This window comes from Aquarana catesbeiana, linkage group LG04, assembly GCF_042186555.1.
Source record: "Aquarana catesbeiana isolate 2022-GZ linkage group LG04, ASM4218655v1, whole genome shotgun sequence".
In the NCBI taxonomy this organism is placed as follows: Eukaryota; Metazoa; Chordata; class Amphibia; order Anura; family Ranidae; genus Aquarana; species Aquarana catesbeiana.
Window position 1 is genome coordinate 264,410,504 of NC_133327.1, and position 21,651 is coordinate 264,432,154.

The 21,651-nt window shown below is 38.8% G+C and overlaps 1 protein-coding gene across 1 annotated transcript in view; it reads right to left on the bottom strand.

The window, feature by feature from the left end:
- Positions 1-21,651, bottom strand: part of LOC141141227 (uncharacterized) — a 146,587-nt gene that overhangs the window by 44,129 nt on the left and 80,807 nt on the right. The window contains exons 40-50 of the mRNA XM_073628912.1: positions 20,903-21,087; positions 20,464-20,644; positions 20,246-20,371; positions 19,076-19,198; positions 13,718-13,837; positions 5,173-11,367; positions 4,745-4,858; positions 3,788-3,901; positions 3,574-3,696; positions 313-446; positions 9-176 (exon numbers count right to left, since the gene is read on the bottom strand). Coding sequence (XP_073485013.1) covers positions 9-176; positions 313-446; positions 3,574-3,696; positions 3,788-3,901; positions 4,745-4,858; positions 5,173-11,367; positions 13,718-13,837; positions 19,076-19,198; positions 20,246-20,371; positions 20,464-20,644; positions 20,903-21,087 — 7,583 coding nt within the window. The remainder of the gene's footprint in view (positions 1-8; positions 177-312; positions 447-3,573; positions 3,697-3,787; positions 3,902-4,744; positions 4,859-5,172; positions 11,368-13,717; positions 13,838-19,075; positions 19,199-20,245; positions 20,372-20,463; positions 20,645-20,902; positions 21,088-21,651) is intronic.

The window sequence follows — 21,651 nt, forward strand, 5'->3', positions numbered from 1 at the left end:
GACATTACCTGATAAAAGATATCCCCAAAACCAGAGAGATCAACATCAGCCCAGAAGGCAGCTAGAATTGGGGGTGTATATGGATCATTGCTTTCGAAGGTTGTGTAAGGATAACTCAGTGCATAGGTGCGGTCATATATGTTGCGTTGAAAAACAATAACACCATTATCTGTGAACTGGAAAACACAAAGAAAATGATCACATCTTAACATTATCTTATATGGCTTAAGTTAAATAGACACATACATTTGATAGGTAATTAAACAGTTGTCAGCTTTCACAAATACATCTTACAATGGATTTCATACTTACGTATAGGTTGTTATAAAATGCGGAGTCAAATGGAAAACCAACAGGGACATTAATTAAAGGAGAAACAAAGTCACTGAGGCGTTTTGTTGCTTTGCTGTCCCCTGCTGAAGGGCCATAGCTGAATAAACGTATTTCTGAATAAAAGAAATCACAGTGGAATCTTATTTAGTATGAATCCCCAATGTTAATTCATTACAGGAATTATCTCTGCAAAAACCATCTGCAACCTGCAATCAAGTTTCCAGAATGAAATCATATCTATGGTCAAAATATGAACCATATATTCATTTCCAAATTGTATTTCAATCCCCACACATTTACTTCCTTGTATTCTGTGACATATATTCATTATGCCCTGTGAGTAGGCATTGCTGTGTCACACATTTTAAAGAGCCTGTCTTCTGAACTACAGAGGTACTCAGAGGAGGAGTTTTAGGAGGTCAAGTCAGTAGAGGAATCACAGCTTGCAGGCAGCAAGGTACCATGGAACATATACTACTTAGCAATTAAAATTGATCAGCAGAAGAGAAGCTGCAAAGCATCTAGAGACTACAGGAAGTTGTGGAAAGAGATGCCAGTAGACAGAGGCGGCTCTAGACTTTGTGAGGCCTTAGGCAAAACTTAGACATGAGGCCCCACTCACTCCCATAATGGGAAAAAAAAATTCAAGGGATGAAAATGAACTGTATTAGGAGGGTACAGTATAGGCGAGTGGACAGTACAGGGGGTAGGTGAGTGGGCATAATAAAGATATATTTTCCTCAAGCAGAGCTGCACAGGGAAGCTGCTCTCACAGATCCTACCTATTCTGGTAGGCTGTCACAAAGAGAGAAATAAAAGGGGGATGGGTGGAGAGGGAAGGAAGGAAGGAAGGAAGGAAGGAAGGAAGGAAGGAAGGAAGGAAGGAAGGAAGGAAGGAAGGAAGGAAGGAGAAAAAAAGAGAAAGAAAGAGAAAGAGAAAAAAAGATGGAAGGAACAAAAGAAAGAAAGATGGAAGGAAGAAAGATGGAAGGAATGAAAGAAAGAGAAAGAAAGATGGAAGAAAAGAGAAAGAAAGAGAAAGAAAGAAAGAAAGAAAGAAAGAAAGAAAGAAAGAAAGAAAGAAAGATGGAAGGAAAGATAGATAGATAGAGGCAGAGCAGAGAACACTGCCGAGGAGAGTGGGCGGGGCAGACACAGGAGGAGAGGGCGGGAGGAGGAGGAGCAGAAGCTCTCTCTCCTCTTCTGTCTGGCTGTGCGGGCAGCAGGGGGAGGGGGGAGATCTGTCAGAGCTCTGCACTGAGCGGCTCTCCATGTCTGTGATCCGGAGCTCCGATCACACGTCTCACTCGCAGCCCATATCTCTCCCTGTAGCAGAGCGAGGGGCTACGGGTCTGTGTGATGGCGGAGATCTCTGCTGCTGGAAGGGCGGCTCTCTAATTAGGTAAACTAGCCAGCTGTGCGAGGCCCCTATGACTGCGAGGCCTGAGGCCACCGCATATTTCGCCTAATTAGAGAGCCGCCTCTGCCAGTAGAAATGCAGCACTCACATAATGAAAATATATTTTTCAAGGAAGCTTCAATTTGATTGTCAAAAAAAGTATTGTTTGTATTGCTGTTACAATACTAATGTCAAAAAATGAATGCCGCGACCATAGATTTTCTTTAACCACTTGCCGACCGTGTCACGCAGATATACTGCGGCACAATGGCTCTCCTGGGCGAAATCCCGTAGGGTACATCCTACACGTTTTCGGCCTCCGGAGGTGCGGCTGTGCATTGCCGGTGGGCATGAACGCCACTGGCCACGCACGAATGCACCATGCAGGGATTGTGTAAACACACAAATCTCTGTACTGTCAGAGGAGAGGAGCCATATCGTTTCTTCCTACGAAGTAGAAAAAACGATATGGCTCCTCTCCTAGTCACTCTCATCCCCACACAGTTAGAACATGCTGAGGGAACACACATTTAACCCCTTGATCGCCCCCTAGTGTTAACCCCTTCCCTGCCAGTGACATTTACACAGTAATCAGTGCATTTTTACAGCACTGATCACTGTATTAATGCCAATGGTCCCAAAAAAAGTGTCAAAAGGTTCCGATTTGTCCGTCGCAATGTCGCAACACTGCTGAAAATTACAGATCACTGCCATTACTAGTAAAAAAAAAAAAAAAAAACATAAAAATGCCATAAAGCTTTCCCATAGTTTGCAGATGCTATAATTTTTGCACAAACCAATCAATATACGCTTATTGCGTTTTTTTTTTTACCAAAAATATGTAGAAGAATATATATAAACTGATGAAGAAGTTTGTTTTTTAAAAAAACTTTTGGGGATATTTATTATAGCAAAAAGTAAAGACTTTTTTTTTTTTTTTCAAAATTGTCGCTCTTTTTTTGTTTATAGCATAAAAAATAAAAACCGCAGAGGTGATCAAATACCACCAAAAGAAAGCTCTATTTGTGAAAAAAAAGGACGCAAATTTTGTTCGGGTACAGCTTCAAACGACCGCGCAGTTGTCATTTAAAGCGGCCAGTGCCAAATTGTAAAAAGTTCTCTGGTCAGGAAGGGGGTAAAATCTTCTCAACTTTGTTAAGAAAAAAGCATTCCCCTCTGGGTGATCTATGTACATTGCAAGGATTTTAAGAGACTTTGTTGCAGATTCCTACCTTTTGTTATTCTGGAGGAATTTGTTTGTTTGTTTGTTTGTTTGTGGTTGTCCATGTGCAAAGTGAATGTGAACAGAAGTGACAGTAATTATCAATCAACTGCTGTACTTGCAGGGTTCTAGTGAGGAAAGTGGCAGGGTCTGAATCCCTTTTGATATGATTAAACTTTTGGGAGTATCTCACCAAATCAGAAAAGTTTGTTGCAGAGAATGCCCAAAATGTGATTTGAATCTTTGTGCAGACTTCTGGGAAAATCAGTGTGTCAATCACACAAGCAGGAAATAGCATATCTAGGGGGGGGCATTCAGTACGCCGTCTGTGTACAGAATGCCTCCAGGTTGCTATATTGCCTTACATATTACAGAAAACTTCAGCATTGCAGATTAAAAAGGAAATGTAATTAGAATTATGTTATTGTACAATATGGCTTATTTTGCAATTGTATATGCTATATTATTTTTTTTTAATATGTGATTTCTTTCCCGTGAAAGTGGAGTTACACTATGAATAATTAACACAATTATAGAGCAAAAAAATAAACTAGTAGAAAAAAAATGTAACATAAAAAAAGCTGCATGCTCAGGCCAAGTAGGTGAGCAGTACACTTACCAGTACAGGTAAAGCCGTCTCCCCTATAGCCACTGTTACAGGTACAATTGTAGGATCCAAGTGTATTGGTGCACATTGCATGCTGGTCACAAATATTGAGACCTTGAGAACATTCATCCACATCTGGAAGAAACATTGACAATATAATTCTTGCTGTCATCTGCACAGCTCATCTACTTTCTGCAGATGAATAGAAAATTCAGTATCCCCTTACCTGTAGTACAGTTGCTGCCAGTCCAGCCTTTCTGGCACAGACAAGAGTAAGCATTCACTTTGTTTATACAGACTGCACCATTCTTACAAGGGGCACTTGCGCAATCATCAACTTCTATAAAGGTATAAAAAGAAATGTCATTCTGAACAACAGGCAATGCCTAGCTTGCATGGAGGACAATAGAAACAATCATCACATGGTAGATGCCCTAATCACATGTTCAGATTTTCCCAAATAATACCTTTTTGAACTCCAGAATGACAGCAGACAACAGTGCTCAGTGCACGCTGTCAATAGTGCTGTAGTTTACCATCTTGTAATATTATCTTGTATGGACTCATATGTGAATGTGTGAGATTGCCTTGAGCAGTACCTTTACATTGGCCATCTTAAATTTATTTTTAAAATGCGTAGGTATCTCCAAACCATGGACACTGCCCCTCCTACCTTATTTTAGGCCACCACATTCAATAGGTAGCCTCATGGGCTACCAGTTTATTGATTTATCTGCAGAGCACAACCTGAGCTTTGGCAAGTTAGGCCACCTATTTAAATTGGTGACCAAGAGGAATGTGTCAGATGTGGAAGCAGATGAGATAGGGATCACCAGCAAAAGCTGTGGCTGATATTTGTATTTAGTATGCCCAGGTTTTGGATATACCTGAGCACCTGAAAATTAACCATGGATGAAAACAAGCATGTGAATATGCTTGTTCTCAGTACCTGGGATGACCATATATGCAATGAGCCCATAGGTTCAATCGCTTTGGACTTTTGTTTGCACCAGGCTTCATATAAACATAAATCCAGTTTAATGATACTATAAGTAATCATCTTTTTCCATAAAATTAGATCTAGGGATCTAAATGACCAATTCCCAGCAGAAATACATTCTCAGGTGTTTCTAGTGCAATAAATGACATAAATAACACATACAGTATATTCTGATGCACTCACCAATTTCACATAACTTTCCACTGTATCCCATGGGGCATGAACAGGAAAAGGAGTTCAGAGAACTTATACAAGTTGCACCATTCAAACAAGAATTTCTGAGACACAAGTTTATAACTGCCAAGAGAAAAATACATTATTATATTATATATTATATATTATATTATTTTTTCCATCCAGTTCTATGAGGTTTAGGACTGACATTAAAAACTAAACATGGACATATTTAAACTGAATAAATATTATTGACTCTTAATTATTTTCTTTGCTAAAAAAGTTAATACTTTGCAGCAAAAGCAAAGGAGGAATTAATTTGGTAATACAAATGTGAAGGATCTCTGAGAGAAACAATCTGAATAGATCATCTGCAGCAAGGAAAACAAATAGGTCATAATTGTTTATGCATTTATTACATGAAAAGATAAATGTACCTGTTTGTGGCGATGATGAAGATGAATAACTCTGAAATGCTGTTGAATTCAAAACAGCAGTTTGTTCAGTCAACATAGTTGTTTGCAATTTGGATGATGACTCATAAGTAGTGATTTTCTCAGTAGATGAGGAAGGAGATATACTGCTGAAATCTGAGGTATATATGAGAATTGGTCTGGGATCCAATGTGGATACAATAGTAGAGGTACTTGAGGCGTCAGTAAAAGAGGATATAGACATGCCGGGCTCTGATTTAAATGTTGATAAAGTAGTCATTGGTTTTGTAGATGTAAAGTCAAAGGTTGTTTGATGTTCAGAGGTCGATAACCCAGATCTGCTTGTTGCTTCTGAAGCTGAAATCATATTTGTACTCAATTTTTCCATCATTGTTGCCGTTGGCGATGTTAGATGTGAAAAATCAGATGGTTCATTTGAGGTAGTCTCAGATGGGATAGAATGTAATTCAGTAGACTGCTCAGTTGTTAGAGAAGCAGGGGAACTTTCACTTTTAGAAGTTTTTTCAGTCAACATAGTTGTTTGCAATTTAGATGCTGACTCATTACTAGTGATTTTCTCAGTAGATGAGGAAGCAGATATACTGGTGAAATCTGAGATGTATATGGGAGTTGGTTTGGGTTCCAATGTGGATAAATTAGTAGCGGTACTGGAGCTGTCAGTAGATGAGGAAAAAGACATCTGGGGTTCTGATGTAAATGTAGATAATGTAGTCAATGGTTTTGTAGATGTAATATCAAAGGTTGTTTGATATTCAGAGGTCGATAACCCAGATTTGCTTGTTGCTTCTGAAGCTGAAGTCATATTTGTACTCAATGTTTCCATTACTGTTGCCTTTGGAGATGCTAGATATGAAAAATCAGATGGTTTGTTTGAGGTAGTCTCAGATGGAATAGAATGTAATTCAGTAGACTGTTCAGTTGTTGAGGAAGCAGTGGCCCTTTCACTTTCAGCAGTTCTTTCACTCAACATAGTTGTTTGCAGTTTGAATTCTGACTCATAAGTAGTGATTTTCTCAGTAGATGAGGAAGCAGATATACTGGTGAAATCAGAGGTATATATGGGAGTTGGTCTGGGTTCCAGAGTGGATAGAATAGTAGAGGTACTGGGGGCATCAGTAGACAAGGATAAAGACATGCCGGGTTCTGATGTAAATGTAGATGAAGTAGTCATTGGTTTTGTAGATGTAATATCAAAGGTTGTTTGATATTCAGAGGTCGATAACCCAGATCTGCTTGTTACTGCTGAAGCTGAAATCATATTTGTACGCAATGTTTCCATCATTGTTGCTTTTGGAGATGTTAAAAGTGAAACATCAGATGGTTCCTTTGAGGTAGTCTCAAATGAGATAGAATGCAATTCAGTAGACTGGTTAGTTGTTAAGGAAACAGGGGAACTATCACTTTCATCAGTTTTTTCAGTCAACATAGTTGTTTGGAATTTGGATGATGACTCATAATTAGTGATTTTCTCAGTAGAAGAGGAAGGAGACATACGGCTGAAATCTGAGGTATATATGGGAGTTGGTCTGGGTTCCAATGTGGATACAATAGTAGAGGTACTTGAGCTGTCAGTAGATGAGGATAAAGACATCTGGGGTTCTGATGTAAATGTAGATAATCTAGTCAATGGTTTTGCAGATGTAATATCAAAGTCTGTTTGATATTCAGAGGTCAATAACCCGGATGTGCTTGTTGCTTCTGAAGCTGAAATCATATTTGTACTCAATGTTTCTATTACGGTTGCCTCTGATGATGTTAGATGTGAAAAATCAGATGGTTTGTTTGAGGTAGTCTCAGATGGAATAGAATGTAATTCAGTAGACTGTTCAGTTGTTAAGGTAGCAGATGCACTTTTACTTTCAGCAGTTCTTTCACTCAACATAGTTGTTTGCAATTTGAATTCTGACTCATAAGTAGTGATTTTCTCTGTAGATGAGGAAGCAGATATACTGGTGAAATCGGAGGTATATATGGGAGTTGGTCTGGGTTCCAATGTGGATAGAATAGTAGAGGTACTGGGGGCTTCAGTAGACGAGGATAAAGACATGCCGGATTCTGATGTAAATGTAGATAAAGTAGTCATTGGTTTTGTAGATGTAATATCAAAGGTTGTTTGATATTCAGAGGTCGATAACCCAGATCTGCTTGTTACTTCTGAAGCTGAAATCATATTTGTACTCAATGTTTCCATTATTGTTGCTTTTGGAGATGTTAAATGTGAAACATCAGATGGTTCCTTTGAGGTAGTCTCAAATGAGATAGAATGCAATTCAGTAGACTGTTCAGTTGTTAAGGAAGCAGGGGAACTATCACTTTCATTAGTTTTTTCAGTCAACATAGTTGTTTGGAATTTGGATGATGACTCATAAGTAGTGATTTTCTCAGTAGAAGAGGAAGGAGACATACGGCTGAAATCTGAGGTATATATGGGACTTGGTCTGGGTTCCAATGTGGATACAATAGTAGAGGTACTGGAGCTGTCAGTAGATGAGGATAAAGACATCCGGGGTACTGATGTAAATGTAGATAATCTAGTCAATGGTTTTGTAGATGTAATATCAAAGTCTGTTTGATATTCAGAGGTCAATAACCCGGATGTGTTTGTTGCTTCTGAAGCTGAAATCATATTTGTACTCAATGTTTCCATTACGGTTGCCTCTGGTGATGTTAGATGTGAAAAATCAGATGGTTTGTTTGAGGTAGTCTCAGATGGAATAGAATGTAATTCAGTAGACTGTTCAGTTGTTAAGGTAGCAGATGCACTTTTACTTTCAGCAGTTCTTTCACTCAACATAGTTGTTTGCAATTTGAATTCTGACTCATAAGTAGTGATTTTCTCTGTAGATGAGCTAGCAGATATACTGGTGAAATCGGAGGTATATATGGGAGTTGGTCTGGGTTCCAATGTGGATAGAATAGTAGAGGTACTGGGGGCTTCAGTAAAGGAGGATAAAGACATGCCGGGTTCTGATGTAAATGTAGATAAAGTAGTCATTGGTTTTGTAGATGTAATATCAAAGGTTGTTTGATATTCAGAGGTCGATAACCCAGATCTGCTTGTTACTTCTGAAGCTGAAATCATATTTGTACTCAATGTTTCCATTATTGTTGCTTTTGGAGATGTTAAATGTGAAACATCAGATGGTTCCTTTGAGGTAGTCTCAAATGAGATAGAATGCAATTCAGTAGACTGTTCAGTTGTTAAGGAAGCAGGGGAACTATCACTTTCATTAGTTTTTTCAGTCAACATAGTTGTTTGGAATTTGGATGATGACTCATAAGTAGTGATTTTCTCAGTAGAAGAGGAAGGAGACATACGGCTGAAATCTGAGGTATATATGGGAGTTGGTCTGGGTTCCAATGTGGATACAATAGTAGAGGTACTGGAGCTGTCAGTAGATGAGGATAAAGACATCTGGGGTTCTGATGTAAATGTAGATAATCTAGTCAATGGTTTTGCAGATGTAATATCAAAGTCTGTTTGATATTCAGAGGTCAATAACCCGGATGTGCTTGTTTCTTCTGAAGCTGAAATCATATTTGTACTCAATGTTTCCATTACGGTTGCCTCTGATGATGTTAGATGTGAAAAATCAGATGGTTTGTTTGAGGTAGTCTCAGATGGAATAGAATGTAATTCAGTAGACTGTTCAGTTGTTAAGGTAGCAGATGCACTTTTACTTTCAGCAGTTCTTTCACTCAACATAGTTGTTTGCAATTTGAATTCTGACTCATAAGTAGTGATTTTCTCTGTAGATGAGGAAGCAGATATACTGGTGAAATCGGAGGTATATATGGGAGTTGGTCTGGGTTCCAATGTGGATAGAATAGTAGAGGTACTGGGGGCTTCAGTAGACGAATATAAAGACATGCCGGATTCTGATGTAAATGTAGATAAAGTAGTCATTGGTTTTGTAGATGTAATATCAAAGGTTGTTTGATATTCAGAGGTCGATAACCCAGATCTGCTTGTTACTTCTGAAGCTGAAATCATATTTGTACTCAATGTTTCCATTATTGTTGCTTTTGGAGATGTTAAATGTGAAACATCAGATGGTTCCTTTGAGGTAGTCTCAAATGAGATAGAATGCAATTCAGTAGACTGTTCAGTTGTTAAGGAAGCAGGGGAACTATCACTTTCATTAGTTTTTTCAGTCAACATAGTTGTTTGGAATTTGGATGATGACTCATAAGTAGTGATTTTCTCAGTAGAAGAGGAAGGAGACATACGGCTGAAATCTGAGGTATATATGGGACTTGGTCTGGGTTCCAATGTGGATACAATAGTAGAGGTACTGGAGTTGTCAGTAGATGAGGATAAAGACATCTGGGGTACTGATGTAAATGTAGATAATCTAGTCAATGGTTTTGTAGATGTAATATCAAAGTCTGTTTGATATTCGGAGGTCAATAACCCGGATGTGTTTGTTGCTTCTGAAGCTGAAATCATATTTGTACTCAATGTTTCCATTACGGTTGCCTCTGGTGATGTTAGATGTGAAAAATCAGATGGTTTGTTTGAGGTAGTCTCAGATGGAATGGAATGTAATTCAGTAGACTGTTCAGTTGTTAAGGTAGCAGATGCACTTTTACTTTCAGCAGTTCTTTCACTCAACATAGTTGTTTGCAATTTGAATTCTGACTCATAAGTAGTGATTTTCTCTGTAGATGAGGAAGCAGATATACTGGTGAAATCGGAGGTATATATGGGAGTTGGTCTGGGTTCCAATGTGGATAGAATAGTGGAGGTACTGGGGGCTTCAGTAAAGGAGGATAAAGACATGCCGGGTTCTGATGTAAATGTAGATAATGTAGTCATTGGTTTTGTAGATTTAATATCAAAGGTTGTTTGATATTCAGAGGTCAATAACCCCGATCTGCTTGTTACTTCTGAAGCTGAAATCATATTTGTACTCAATGTTTCCATTATTGTAGCCTTTGGAGATGTTAAATGTGAAACAATAGATGGTTCCTTTGAGGTAGTCTCAAATGAGATAGAATGCAATTCATTAGACTGTTCAGTTGTTAAGGAAGCAGGGGAACTATCACTTTCATCAGTTTTTTCAGTCAACGTGGTTGTTTGGAATTTGGATGATGACTGATAAGTAGTGATTTTCTCAGTAGATGAGGAAGGAGATATACTGCTGAAATCTGGGGTATATATGGGAGTTGGTCTGGGTTTCAATGTTGATACAATAGTAGCGGTACTGGAGACATCAGTAGATGAGGATAAAGACATCTGGTGTTCTGATGTAAATGTAGAAAATGTAGTCAATGGTTTTGTAGATGTAATATCAAAGTCTTTTTGATATTCAGAGGTCGATAACCCAGATTTGCTTGTTGCTTCTGAAGCTGAAATCATATTTGTCCTCAATGTTTCCATTATTGTTGCCTTTGGTGATGTTAGATGAGAAAAATCAGCTGGTTCATTTAAGGTAGTCTCAGATGGGATAGAATTTAATTCAGTAGACTGTTCAGTTATTACGGAAGAAGGGGATCTTCCAGCAATAACAGTCAACATAGCTGTTTGCAATTTGGATGCTGACTGATAAGTAGTGATTTTCTCAGTAGATGAGAAAGCAGATATACTGGTGAACTCTGCGATAGGTATTGGACCTGTTCTGGGTTCTGGTGTGGAAAAAACAGCAGATGAACTGTGGTCCTCAGTAGAATGGGATAGAGAAATGGTTGGTTCTGATGTCAATATAGATGGTGTACTTGGTGGTTCTGTAGATATAATGTTAATGGTTGTTTTATATTCAGAGGCTGATGGATGCACACTCACTGTTACAGTGGGCCCTACTGTTGGTAATGTGGTATTTATATGCAATGTTGAGTTTTCATCATTGGTACTTGATGCTGTTGTCACACTATCATTGCTAGAAAATGTAGTACTAGAATGTGAGCCCTGGGTTGAATGAACATCTTCTGTTGCACTGTCTGTTGTGCTAGCTACAATCATAGTGGTATTAAGATATAATGCTGTTGTTCCAGCAGCTGGTGCTGTGGGTGATTCCACAGTTTTGTTGCTTGTGATCTCATTTGTAAGAGCTGAACTGGAAGCTGTAGGGTTCACATGAGATGTTGATCTACCAGTAGATTCAGAAGAAAGAGAAACTGATGTTGCTTCTGAAATAATTTTTGCAGATGTCTGTGTCATTGTTGTCTGTAAGACATCTGAAACAAAAATACATAATGTAAGATTCATAGAGGAATCTTTTACGAGTGAATTATATAAATGTATTTAGTTGGTAATAACTGACCATGAAAATTAGCTGCTACCCCCAAATATAGCAGAGATCTCTGTAGTAGTGCTGACTACTACAGTGATTATCATCATATACAACGGCCCCTCGGGTATGAAAAATACACACTTACATTGATCCAAGCTAAATCAATGTAGGAATGCAGTTAAGATCATACCTGGAGTTCAGTTTTAATAAACACCAAATATTCTTTTAATTCTTTAGGTCTTTACTGTGAAAGAGGGATGTGAATTTCCAGTTCCAACACCCTGCTAGCCTGTGCTTACAGTGAACCAAAAGTGAATCAATTAATATTACCGGTAACGTGAAGATCTTTGCGGTGCCTGCAATTACCTCTGTTTATATTCAAATTAGCTGCTTTGTGCCTGGGAAAGATTATGGATCCCATGCCCAAGTAATATACCGGGACTTAAATACTCTCTAAGGTGACATTATGCCTTCCTCTCAGCACTAAGTCTATATTCAGGTTTAGGAATGTTAGTTTACATCTGTGGTGGTCAACTTATCAGGTATTAGGGGCCCAAATTGTGGCCCTTATCATCACAAAAGGTCTTCATTGTAATGTCCATTATATGTAGTGCTAGATAGGTCTGTCACAGACTGCAGACATACTAGAGGAATGATGATCAGAGACCGAGAACATCCTATAGGTTTGAATGGAGGCTGATGATATGCTGTAGAAGATAATGAGTGACTGGGAACATGTTACATGAAGTTCGTAAACATTACTATGCACACCTGCAGTACATAGTTTGTCATCAGAGACCGGATCTAATCTTTCTTTACTGCAGTTTTACTTTCATTTACAAGGTCCCCCCCCCCACTCTGGCTGCAGATTAAATGGAGAAAAGGCCACTGATGATCTTATCTCTGTATCCTCTTCTCCTATCGGCATGCTTCTTCCACTGCAACACACCTGATTAGCTTGAACTATGTTGTACAGATTGTACAGTAGAATGCAATAGGCTGAAATCAGATCAAATCCAGTTACTTACACAGCTTGGGTTTGAAAAAAATACATGTGATGATCTATTATTGATTACAGTTCTGTAATAAAGTGTGTCTTTTATATTTGCCTAAAGTCCAGCTACAAATGTGGTTGAGGCTAACACTATAATAATTAAAATTCTAATTGCAAGATGGATTTTTTGTAATTTTTGGGTATTGTGATTGATGAAGTTCTCTATAAAATATCACCTGGCATCACCTGCACATTAATGTTTGCATACAACAAATGCACCATACAGTCTTTACTTTTTCATTAGCTTACAATGAATTTCTCCATAAAAAGTTGCATTGTAAACATGTTTAAATAGTGAATTTTAGGAAAATATTTAAAAATGTGATTGAATATCTTCAATGAAACCTACTAGGACAATTCATTAAGTTATAACAATATTAGTATTTCAATCATAACTCTTTTAACTCTTTATTAACTACTTTTTACAACTGAAACTGAGTTTTCTGTTCATTCTGTTCAGATTTTATTGCGTGGATCAGCTATATTTGTGATGTGCATTACATTGCTTTGTGGTATTTTGTATTTAACCACTTCAATACTGGGCACATTCACCCCCTTCCTGCCCAGGCCAATTTTCACCTTTCAGCGCTGTCATACGGTGAATGATAATTGTGCCATGCAACACTGTACCCATATGAATTTTTTATATATTTTTTTTAAAACAGGTAGAGCTTTCTTTTGGTGGTATTTAACCACCATTGTTTTTTTTTTTTGCTAAACATACGAAAAATAACTGAAAGTTTTGAAAAAAAAACAGTGGTGATTAAATATCATCAAAAGAAAGCTATATTTGTCTCAAAAATGGTTTTAAAAAATCATTTGGGTACAAAACTGCACGACTGAGTAATTGTTATTCAAAGTGTCAAAGCACTAAAAGCTGAAAATTGGCCTGGGCAGGAAGTTAGGTGAAAGTGTCCAGTATTGAAGTGGTTAAAGAGACAGTGCACCCACCCTTAATGCATTAATATAGTAGTGCTGACTACTACACTGATTTCCGTCCAACAGACATTAGATATGCACCAATGTGAGAGCTGAACCAATGTAAGTATGCAATTAAGATCATACCTGGTGTTCAGTTTTAAGTTTAATTGGGTTTACATATTTTTTGATAATGGAATGTATTTTAAACAAAGCAGTAATTTTGAAAGCTAACATCGATCAGTTTCAATTTAATTGGGTTTATCTTCCAAATACTGTCATTATTACTCTCTATGCAGAGCTAGAAGAGGGTTTCCCTTACCTGTACAGTTGTGGCCAGAATATCCTGGGAGGCACTCACAGGAATAAGAGCCATTTGTGTTTATACAAAGAGAATTGCTTGTACAATTGTTGAAAGAAGTTATAGCACATTCATCAATATCTGGAACAGAAAGAGATTAAAAGAAAAAAATAATTAATTCAATTAAGGAAGAACAATAACCCAAGACAAAGAAGGGCACTGGAATGTTGTTTATTTTCCTCAAATGTTAAATATATGTATACAATTTTTGTTTATTCTCCTATATCAAATTAGTAAGCAATGGACAAGTGTTTGTAAATCCACTATTTTAGTAGATAACTTAATAAATATCAAAGCCAAACTCATTTTTGTAAAATCGTTGAGAATATAAAGAAACCCACTACATTTTTAGCATGTGTATATGACCCTGTGTTTGTATGATTATAATATTTATCAGAATAATATAGTTAATATACCTGTACAGAAGATATATGGATCTCCATTATAGCCACTGGCACATTGACAATTATAGCTTCCTGGTGTGTTGGTGCATACAGTATTCTCTGCATAACTTGATATGTTCATGCATTTATCTCTTTCCTCAATCCAAAATGTTGGCAGGTCTTTGACATCATTAAGTGCAATGCAATACAAGACCAGTGGTGGATGCTGGTCCTGCATTAAATGTAATGATGATTTGAATACCCCCCTCCACTTGTCTATCACCTGTCTGTCTGTATTGGGAGTAGCGGCATGCCCCCAGAGCACTCTATAGTGTCCTGTGCCAGCCTTGCTCTGCCTTCCCCACCTGTCCCCAGCGCGGGCTACCTAGATCCCAGCAAGATGGCGGAGGGTGAAAGCCTTGGAGCGTCATTGAGCACAAAAGGATTCTGTAGGAGATTGAGCACATGGCCAGGGCATGTGTGGAGCCCACCCTGCGGCGAAATGTGTGTGGGGGGGTGTCAGGTGCTCAGATTTCCTCCATTGTCTCCTTTGTGCCATTCTCCCCCCTCTGATCTGATGGTCCTGGTGATACTGGCTGTTGTACAGCACTGAGAGGAGGGAGGGTACTCTGGCCCAGTGTCTGGTCACTGCTGAGATTTGAAGTCCTGAACACTGCTGGTGATAACACAGAGGGCATGGTGTTATCTCGACTATTATTATTGATCAGCAGATGTCACAGAAGGGGGCTGAGGCTGTGCTATAACATTAGATTGTAAGCTCTGTGGTCCACCTAAGCTGACAGGAACATCCACCACACTGGAAGGTGTCCATCCATCCCCCACATAAGGGATGCACCTCATCACCCAGCTGTTGTAGCAGTACCAGCATGGGGTGGCAGGAAGATGGGAAGGTGGGCAAGCAGTACCAGCATAGGGTGGCTTGAGGCTGGGTGCAGGGGTTAGGGGGCGGTGGGGGTCTACACCAGTACCAGTGGGGGGTGGCTGGCATGGGGGGTTAGCCTAGCAGTACCAGCATGGGGTGGCTGGTAGACAGGGGTGGGCGAGCAGTACCAGTTTGCAAAGTGTATGTTCACTTAGCTTAGTGAATTTTGTGAATCTGTTTTCACTTTGAATACTCATACATGTGCAAGGGACATCAGTTATTTGGCTGCACAAACCCAGATAATTAAATTAAGCATAGCATGACCTTGTTTACTTTGAACATTTACTGTTCTTATATTAAATCATCCCCAGTGATTTCTTGAAGAATGTAGAATAATCTCTCTGCAATTTTGCTGATTAAACTAAAGAGAAAAGAGCTGAGGCAAAAGTGGAGAAGCTATTACCTACAACAAAAAACATGTTTTAAACTTGTAGGAAAACAAAACATCTCAATGGCTGGTTTGAACATTGGTCCATCTTTGCTGCCGTTCTTATAAAACACCATTAAATTGTGTTGAGCTGGATAATAATATAATAATAATGGAATATCTGATAAAATATAAGTTCTTACCGTCACATAGATAAGGATTTTGTTGGTTAATTCTGTAACCAGCATTACATGAGCAGTTAAAACCTTCTGGTGTATTGATACAAATTTGCTCACAAGCAGAGAGTCCTATCCTACACTTATCGATATCTGTCAAGAAAGAAAGTTCATTATTCCTAATGTTTGCGTATTTTACTGAAGTTTTTTTTAGTGTAGTTAGTATAAGTTTGTGCACAGTAAAAACGTAAAACCTTTTAGTGACAGTGTTGAGTTTGAAAATAGTGGTGCATAGAATTGCATATAAAACCCTCTGAATAACAATGTTATTTTTGCATAAAGGTGCCAAACTACCCAGCTACAGCTTTAGAACAGTGACTAAAGGTATTCGGGTTTGCTCTCTAGACAAGCATAATATTATGAGATCCATCCAGCATCATGCCTCGCAATGTCAGCCAGGTAAGCAGATTCAGCTTTAATGCCAGTTTATAAAGAGAGAAGTCTATGTTTTGCATACAGCAAATTATTACATTTTTAGCATTTTTTAAACTACAACTGAAATATGACAAGTGGAACCCATTGTTAGGACAAGACGAGTACAAATAGGACTGTTTTTTTGGGTTTTTTTTGCATTTAGCATAGATTCACCCCTTGGTTACAGATCATTCCACTGACATGTATACTGAGAATAAGAATGTGGATGAGCCCTCTAGTGTGAATTATGAATAGCTCTCAGTAAGTGGAGCAGCAAACAATTAAATGAATGGATAAAGACTAAAGTCATTCTTAAAGTGTTTGTTAACCCCCCCAAAAAAGAAAATATAGAGATCCTGTTCCCTATAAAGCAGATTAAACAGCACAGTGCTGTGTAATCTGTCCCTCTCTAAACTGTAAAAAAAACCTGGCTGATCCTGCCGCTTCCTGTGTCCCGCTCTCTGTGCTGACCTTTACATATTTGGGTTCACAAACACTTTAACACTAATGCCCCGTACACACGGTCGGATTTTCCGACGGAAAATGTGTGATAGGACCTTGTTGTCGGAAATTCCGACCGTGAGTAGGCTCCATCACACATTTTCCATCGGATATTCCGACACACAAAGTTTGAGAGCAGGCTATAAAATTTTCCGACAACAAAATCCGTTGTCGGAATTTCCAATCGTGTGTACACAAATCCGACGCACAAAGTGCCACGCATGCTCAAAATAAATAAAGAGATGAAAGCTATTGGCTACTGCCCCGTTTATAGTCCCGACGTACGTGTTTTAAGTCACCGCGTTCAGAATGATCGGATTTTCCGACAACTTTGTGTGACCGTGTGTATGCAAGACAAGTTTGAGCCAACATCTGTCGGAAAAAATCCTAGGATTTTGTTGTCGGAATGTCCGATCAATGTCCGACCGTGTGTACGGGGCATAACAGTGGGAAGTGAATGATAATACCATATCCTACTAAAATCTAGCAAAAGCTTCCTACAATTCACCTGAAATTACTATAAATTAGTGGATTTGGAAAAAGTATCATTTAGATATCACTTTCTTCACTTCTTGTATATGTCCTTTTATTCTTGCTGTCAGGAGTTAAAGAAAACTGGACAATAGGGAAATATCACGGCTGACTTTACTGACCTATCCCTGAAATTCCAGCTATTTTTTTTTAAAGAAAACTCAGCAGGGGCTGCCTCCATATTTTCCCCATCTCAGTTTTTCTTTGGGAAGCTTAACTTTTTATCCTGGAATTGAATAAAGACCTCCAGGGTGTTGACTTGTTGGCACCTCTTGATCACGGTATGAAAAATCACTTGATTAAAAGGTTTTATTCCATTCTTCACTCATATATATTTTTAGAGTACAGCTCACAATAAAATTACAACCTGATGCCCGAAAAAACCATCAGTAGGGACACAAACTGCATTTCAATGTTAAAAGAGGTTCTAGCTTTCTTCCACCACTCTAATAAACAAATTTCCCCTCACTTCCTGTTCTGGTGACAGCTAGGCTAAGTGTGGGGAGGTGCAGAGTGGTGTGGCGGCTGTAAACACTCAGAGTCCAGTTGCAAGAAACAGTATTAACTTCTATTAAAGTTAAAGTTCGCAATTCACAATAAGCCTGGCAGGAAGGGACCGGACCGGGCACACTCACAGGAAATAACAGCGATGTGCAGCAGAGCAGGTCTCAGATGACCCAACAGAGTCTGTCTTGAGGGATGGAATGCAGCCTGGCATCCTGTCCGTACCCAAGTGGGGAGCATTCCAGGAAGGATGGCATGTCCCTATCCTTTCCATAACGCTGTTCATTGTCCTTGACAGACTCTGCCTGACCCAAGATGGCCACTAAAGTCACATGGGATGACAGCAGCCAACAGGATAGCTTCGCCAGTGACCCAGGAAACCATAGAGGAACCATGTTCCTCTTGACTTCCTTAAACCCTGCAATGCCGCTGCAATTGAGCGTCACATGCAGTGGAGAAAGTAAGCTGCATTTGCTTACATAAAGACACCAAAAAGCAAGACGTTTACCCATTACTTACTATATCCAAAGCTAAAAACAGGCTTGATTATAGATGCATGGCTAAAACTATTCTGGCCTTACTTCTCTTGTGGGTTCCAGGAGTACATTTTCTTTTGTTGCCCTGTGAACCTGAGTCAGCTGATAGTTGATATTGCCTGCTATTAGCTGATGAAGCAGAGCTGTGCCAGACTTGGGGAGGTTCTCAACAATATTGTTAGGATCCACCATGCTGGTTGATTGGCAGCTGGCTCTTCAAAGAATGGCTGAGATTCAAAGCCAGTAATGCATGCCCCCTCACCAGTGAGCGTTGGAGGAGCAGAGTGAAGAGTGATGACTGACAGTCACTGCTCTCCACTTGGAGCAGACTGAGAACTGAGCAATCAGTGAGAACTTGTGAAGTGATCGCTCAGTTCTCTGTGTTAGAGTCGGCATTGTGTGTGTTTGGTTTTTTTTATGCATCATATACTTCTTCTTTAAGCAAATATAAACATTACGTGAAGAAAGTCAGCTGCAACATTCATAAATTATAATAATGCTCCATATACTGTATCTGATTACTAACTTATATAATATTGCATTGTATAGGAATGATTTGTAAACAAAATAATATTTTTGAAAGGTAACACCAATTATTGGAATTACTCCCGATGCAGACTTAGAAGAGGGCTTTCCCATACCTGTACAGTTGGAGCCAGTATATCCTGGGAGGCACTCACAGTAATAAGACCCATTTGTGTTTATACAAAGAGAATTGCTTGAACAATTGTAGAGAGAAGGTGTAGCACATTCATTGATATCTGGAAAAGTAATAGATGCAAATTCAAACTCGATTCCCAAAGTCAATAAAAATATAAAAAAATCCACTGCATTTTCTGCATGTGTACATGACCCCGATGCTTCCATGATTGCATTATTTATCAAAATAATATAGTTAACATACCTGTGCAGTAGATATGTGGATCTCCATTATAGCCACTGGCACATTGACAGTTATAGCTTCCAGGTGTGTTGGTGCAAACAGCATTCTCAGCACAAATTGATTTGTTCATGCATTCATCAATGTCTGGAACAAGAACAGATAAGGGTTTAATGGTGATACCTTAATAACTTGGCACAAATAATACGCTATTATATAAAATGAAGACATAAGAATTTGTAGTTGAAACTACTCTAAACAGCCAATGAGCAGAAATGTTGGCATCTTGATTTCTCTCCAAGTGAACTTGGATAGAAGTGATATATTCGCAATAACCTGCACGGTAGAATGCAGTGTTTTGCCATACAAGCAGCTGTCAGGGAGATGGGCATTTCAGGACATCGCACTGCTTCATTTTTTATTAAAGTGGAAGTAAACCTATCCATTTAACAGTTTCAAAAAACAGTTACATTCCTGGAACTTGCCGGAAATGTACCACTCCCATTGGTTGTGCTCTCAACCAAACTGTCAAATGGCTGGTGTCATTACTGATCACAGTTGCAACATCATGGCAGTTCATTAGACAGAGGCCAAGATGGCAGCTCCCTTGGCTGAAAACAATAGGAGGGTTTACTTCCACTTTAACTTTTTTTGAAGTTTTAAAAGTGGCAATTCATTCACGTCTTGGCACAACAGTTTGCATATTACTGCAGCTCACCACACTACACATCACACCAGTGGTGATGTGAACGGGGACACATGGAAAGCAATTGTTTTCTATGTGTCTTAGCAGTGACCAGCATTTATCCAGTCCAAAAAAAAGTAGTCACTGCACATGTGTGAATGAGCCCTTCGGGGAAAGCTATAGTTAGGAAGCATAGAAGCTGCCATTGCAGCCATCTTTCCCCGACAATTACGCCATTAGCATTTTCAGGGGGAGGACATCTATGGCAGTTAATATATTTCTCTCATGCTGCACTAAGTACTGACCTACATATATCATTTGGTAACATGGCATGACATGTGGTAAATTCACTTTATGGGTCTGGTTATACCATCTACTAGACCAAAATTGGCATTACCTGATTCATGTCCATAGCCAGGGCCATAGTAAATGTATTCAAAATGCTTCATGCCAATTCTGGGTACTTATGAGAAAAACACTGCCAAGGCAGTAATATTCAGAACACTTACCATCACAACGGTATGTATCAGCTGGATCAATTCTGTAACCTGTATTACAGGAGCAGTTGTACCCGTCCCATGTATCAATACATATTTGCTCACATTTGGATATATTAGCAAAACATTCATCAACACCTGCAGGAGACATGAGATAGGTAAATTATATAGTAATGCATGCTAACACTTGACCTATACATATTAATGGTAACCTGCTATCTTATTCTCACCATAGCATTTTATCCCATCGCCAGACAGTCCATCAGGACAAGGTGAACACGTGTAGCTATCATTAGGAGCGGGATTGTCTATACAGGATGATGTATTAAAACAGCTGTTCTCTAGACAAGCATTTAAATCTTCAGTACAAAACTCTCCTGTCCATCCAGAGGAACAATTGCAGCCCGCAGTCTGAATAGAAAACATTCATTACAAATATTGTTATACTACAGTTATTAATAATAGGGAGTTATATAAGTTTGTGAAATTGTTGAATAGTATGTTAATAATAAAGGTGATATAACAAGTATTATATAGTGGTAGTAATCCACTTTGTAAAAAGAATTCTGTTAGTTCAATGTACAAATGAGCTGTATTCAAGAACCTAAGATCTTATTCAGTAAAAGAAAAGTGTCAAGTCCTAGTAAGTTGTATGAAAACAGACAATACCATGAACTTGGAGTTGTTCCTCTGACCCCTCAGCACGGTGTTCTCATAGTCACAGGTGGCGTTGTTACTACAGTTGCACAATATTAATGTGAGGCCTTGCTCTGCGATGGCTTGGGAGTTGTTGGCTATTACAGTTGCAAACACGGGTGTGGAAGATGAAGGCAACCATGTGAGAGTACCATTTACTGTAAACAACAAGGATTTGAAACAGTATAGTTTTATTATTACTTTAATTATGAAACCAGAAATCCCTTTGGGCTCAAATATGAAGGGAATATTTAGCTGCAAAAGCTGTGCACTAGAGATGAGCACGATGTTCGAGTTGAACGTAAGTTTGACTCGAACATCAGGGGTTCGCCTGTTCACCGAACTGTGAACAATATGCGGTGTTCGCGGCAAATTCAAAAGCTGCCGGAACACCGATAAAGTCTATGGGACACTAACATGAAAAATCAAAAGTGCTAATTTTAAAGGCTTATATGCAAGTTATTGTCATAAAAAGTGTTTGGGGATCTGGGTCCTGCCCCAGGGGACATGTATCAATGCAAATATTTTTTTTTTTAAATGGCCGTTTTTTCAGGAGCAGTGATTTTTTAATGCTTAAAGTGAAACAATAAAAATGAAATATTCCTTTAAATATTATGGACGGGGGGGATCCCATGCTCTTTTTTTCAATGAGTTTTACCTATATTGCTGAGACCCGACAATTCATTACAGCCACAATCAGTTTTGAATGACAATTTTTCCTT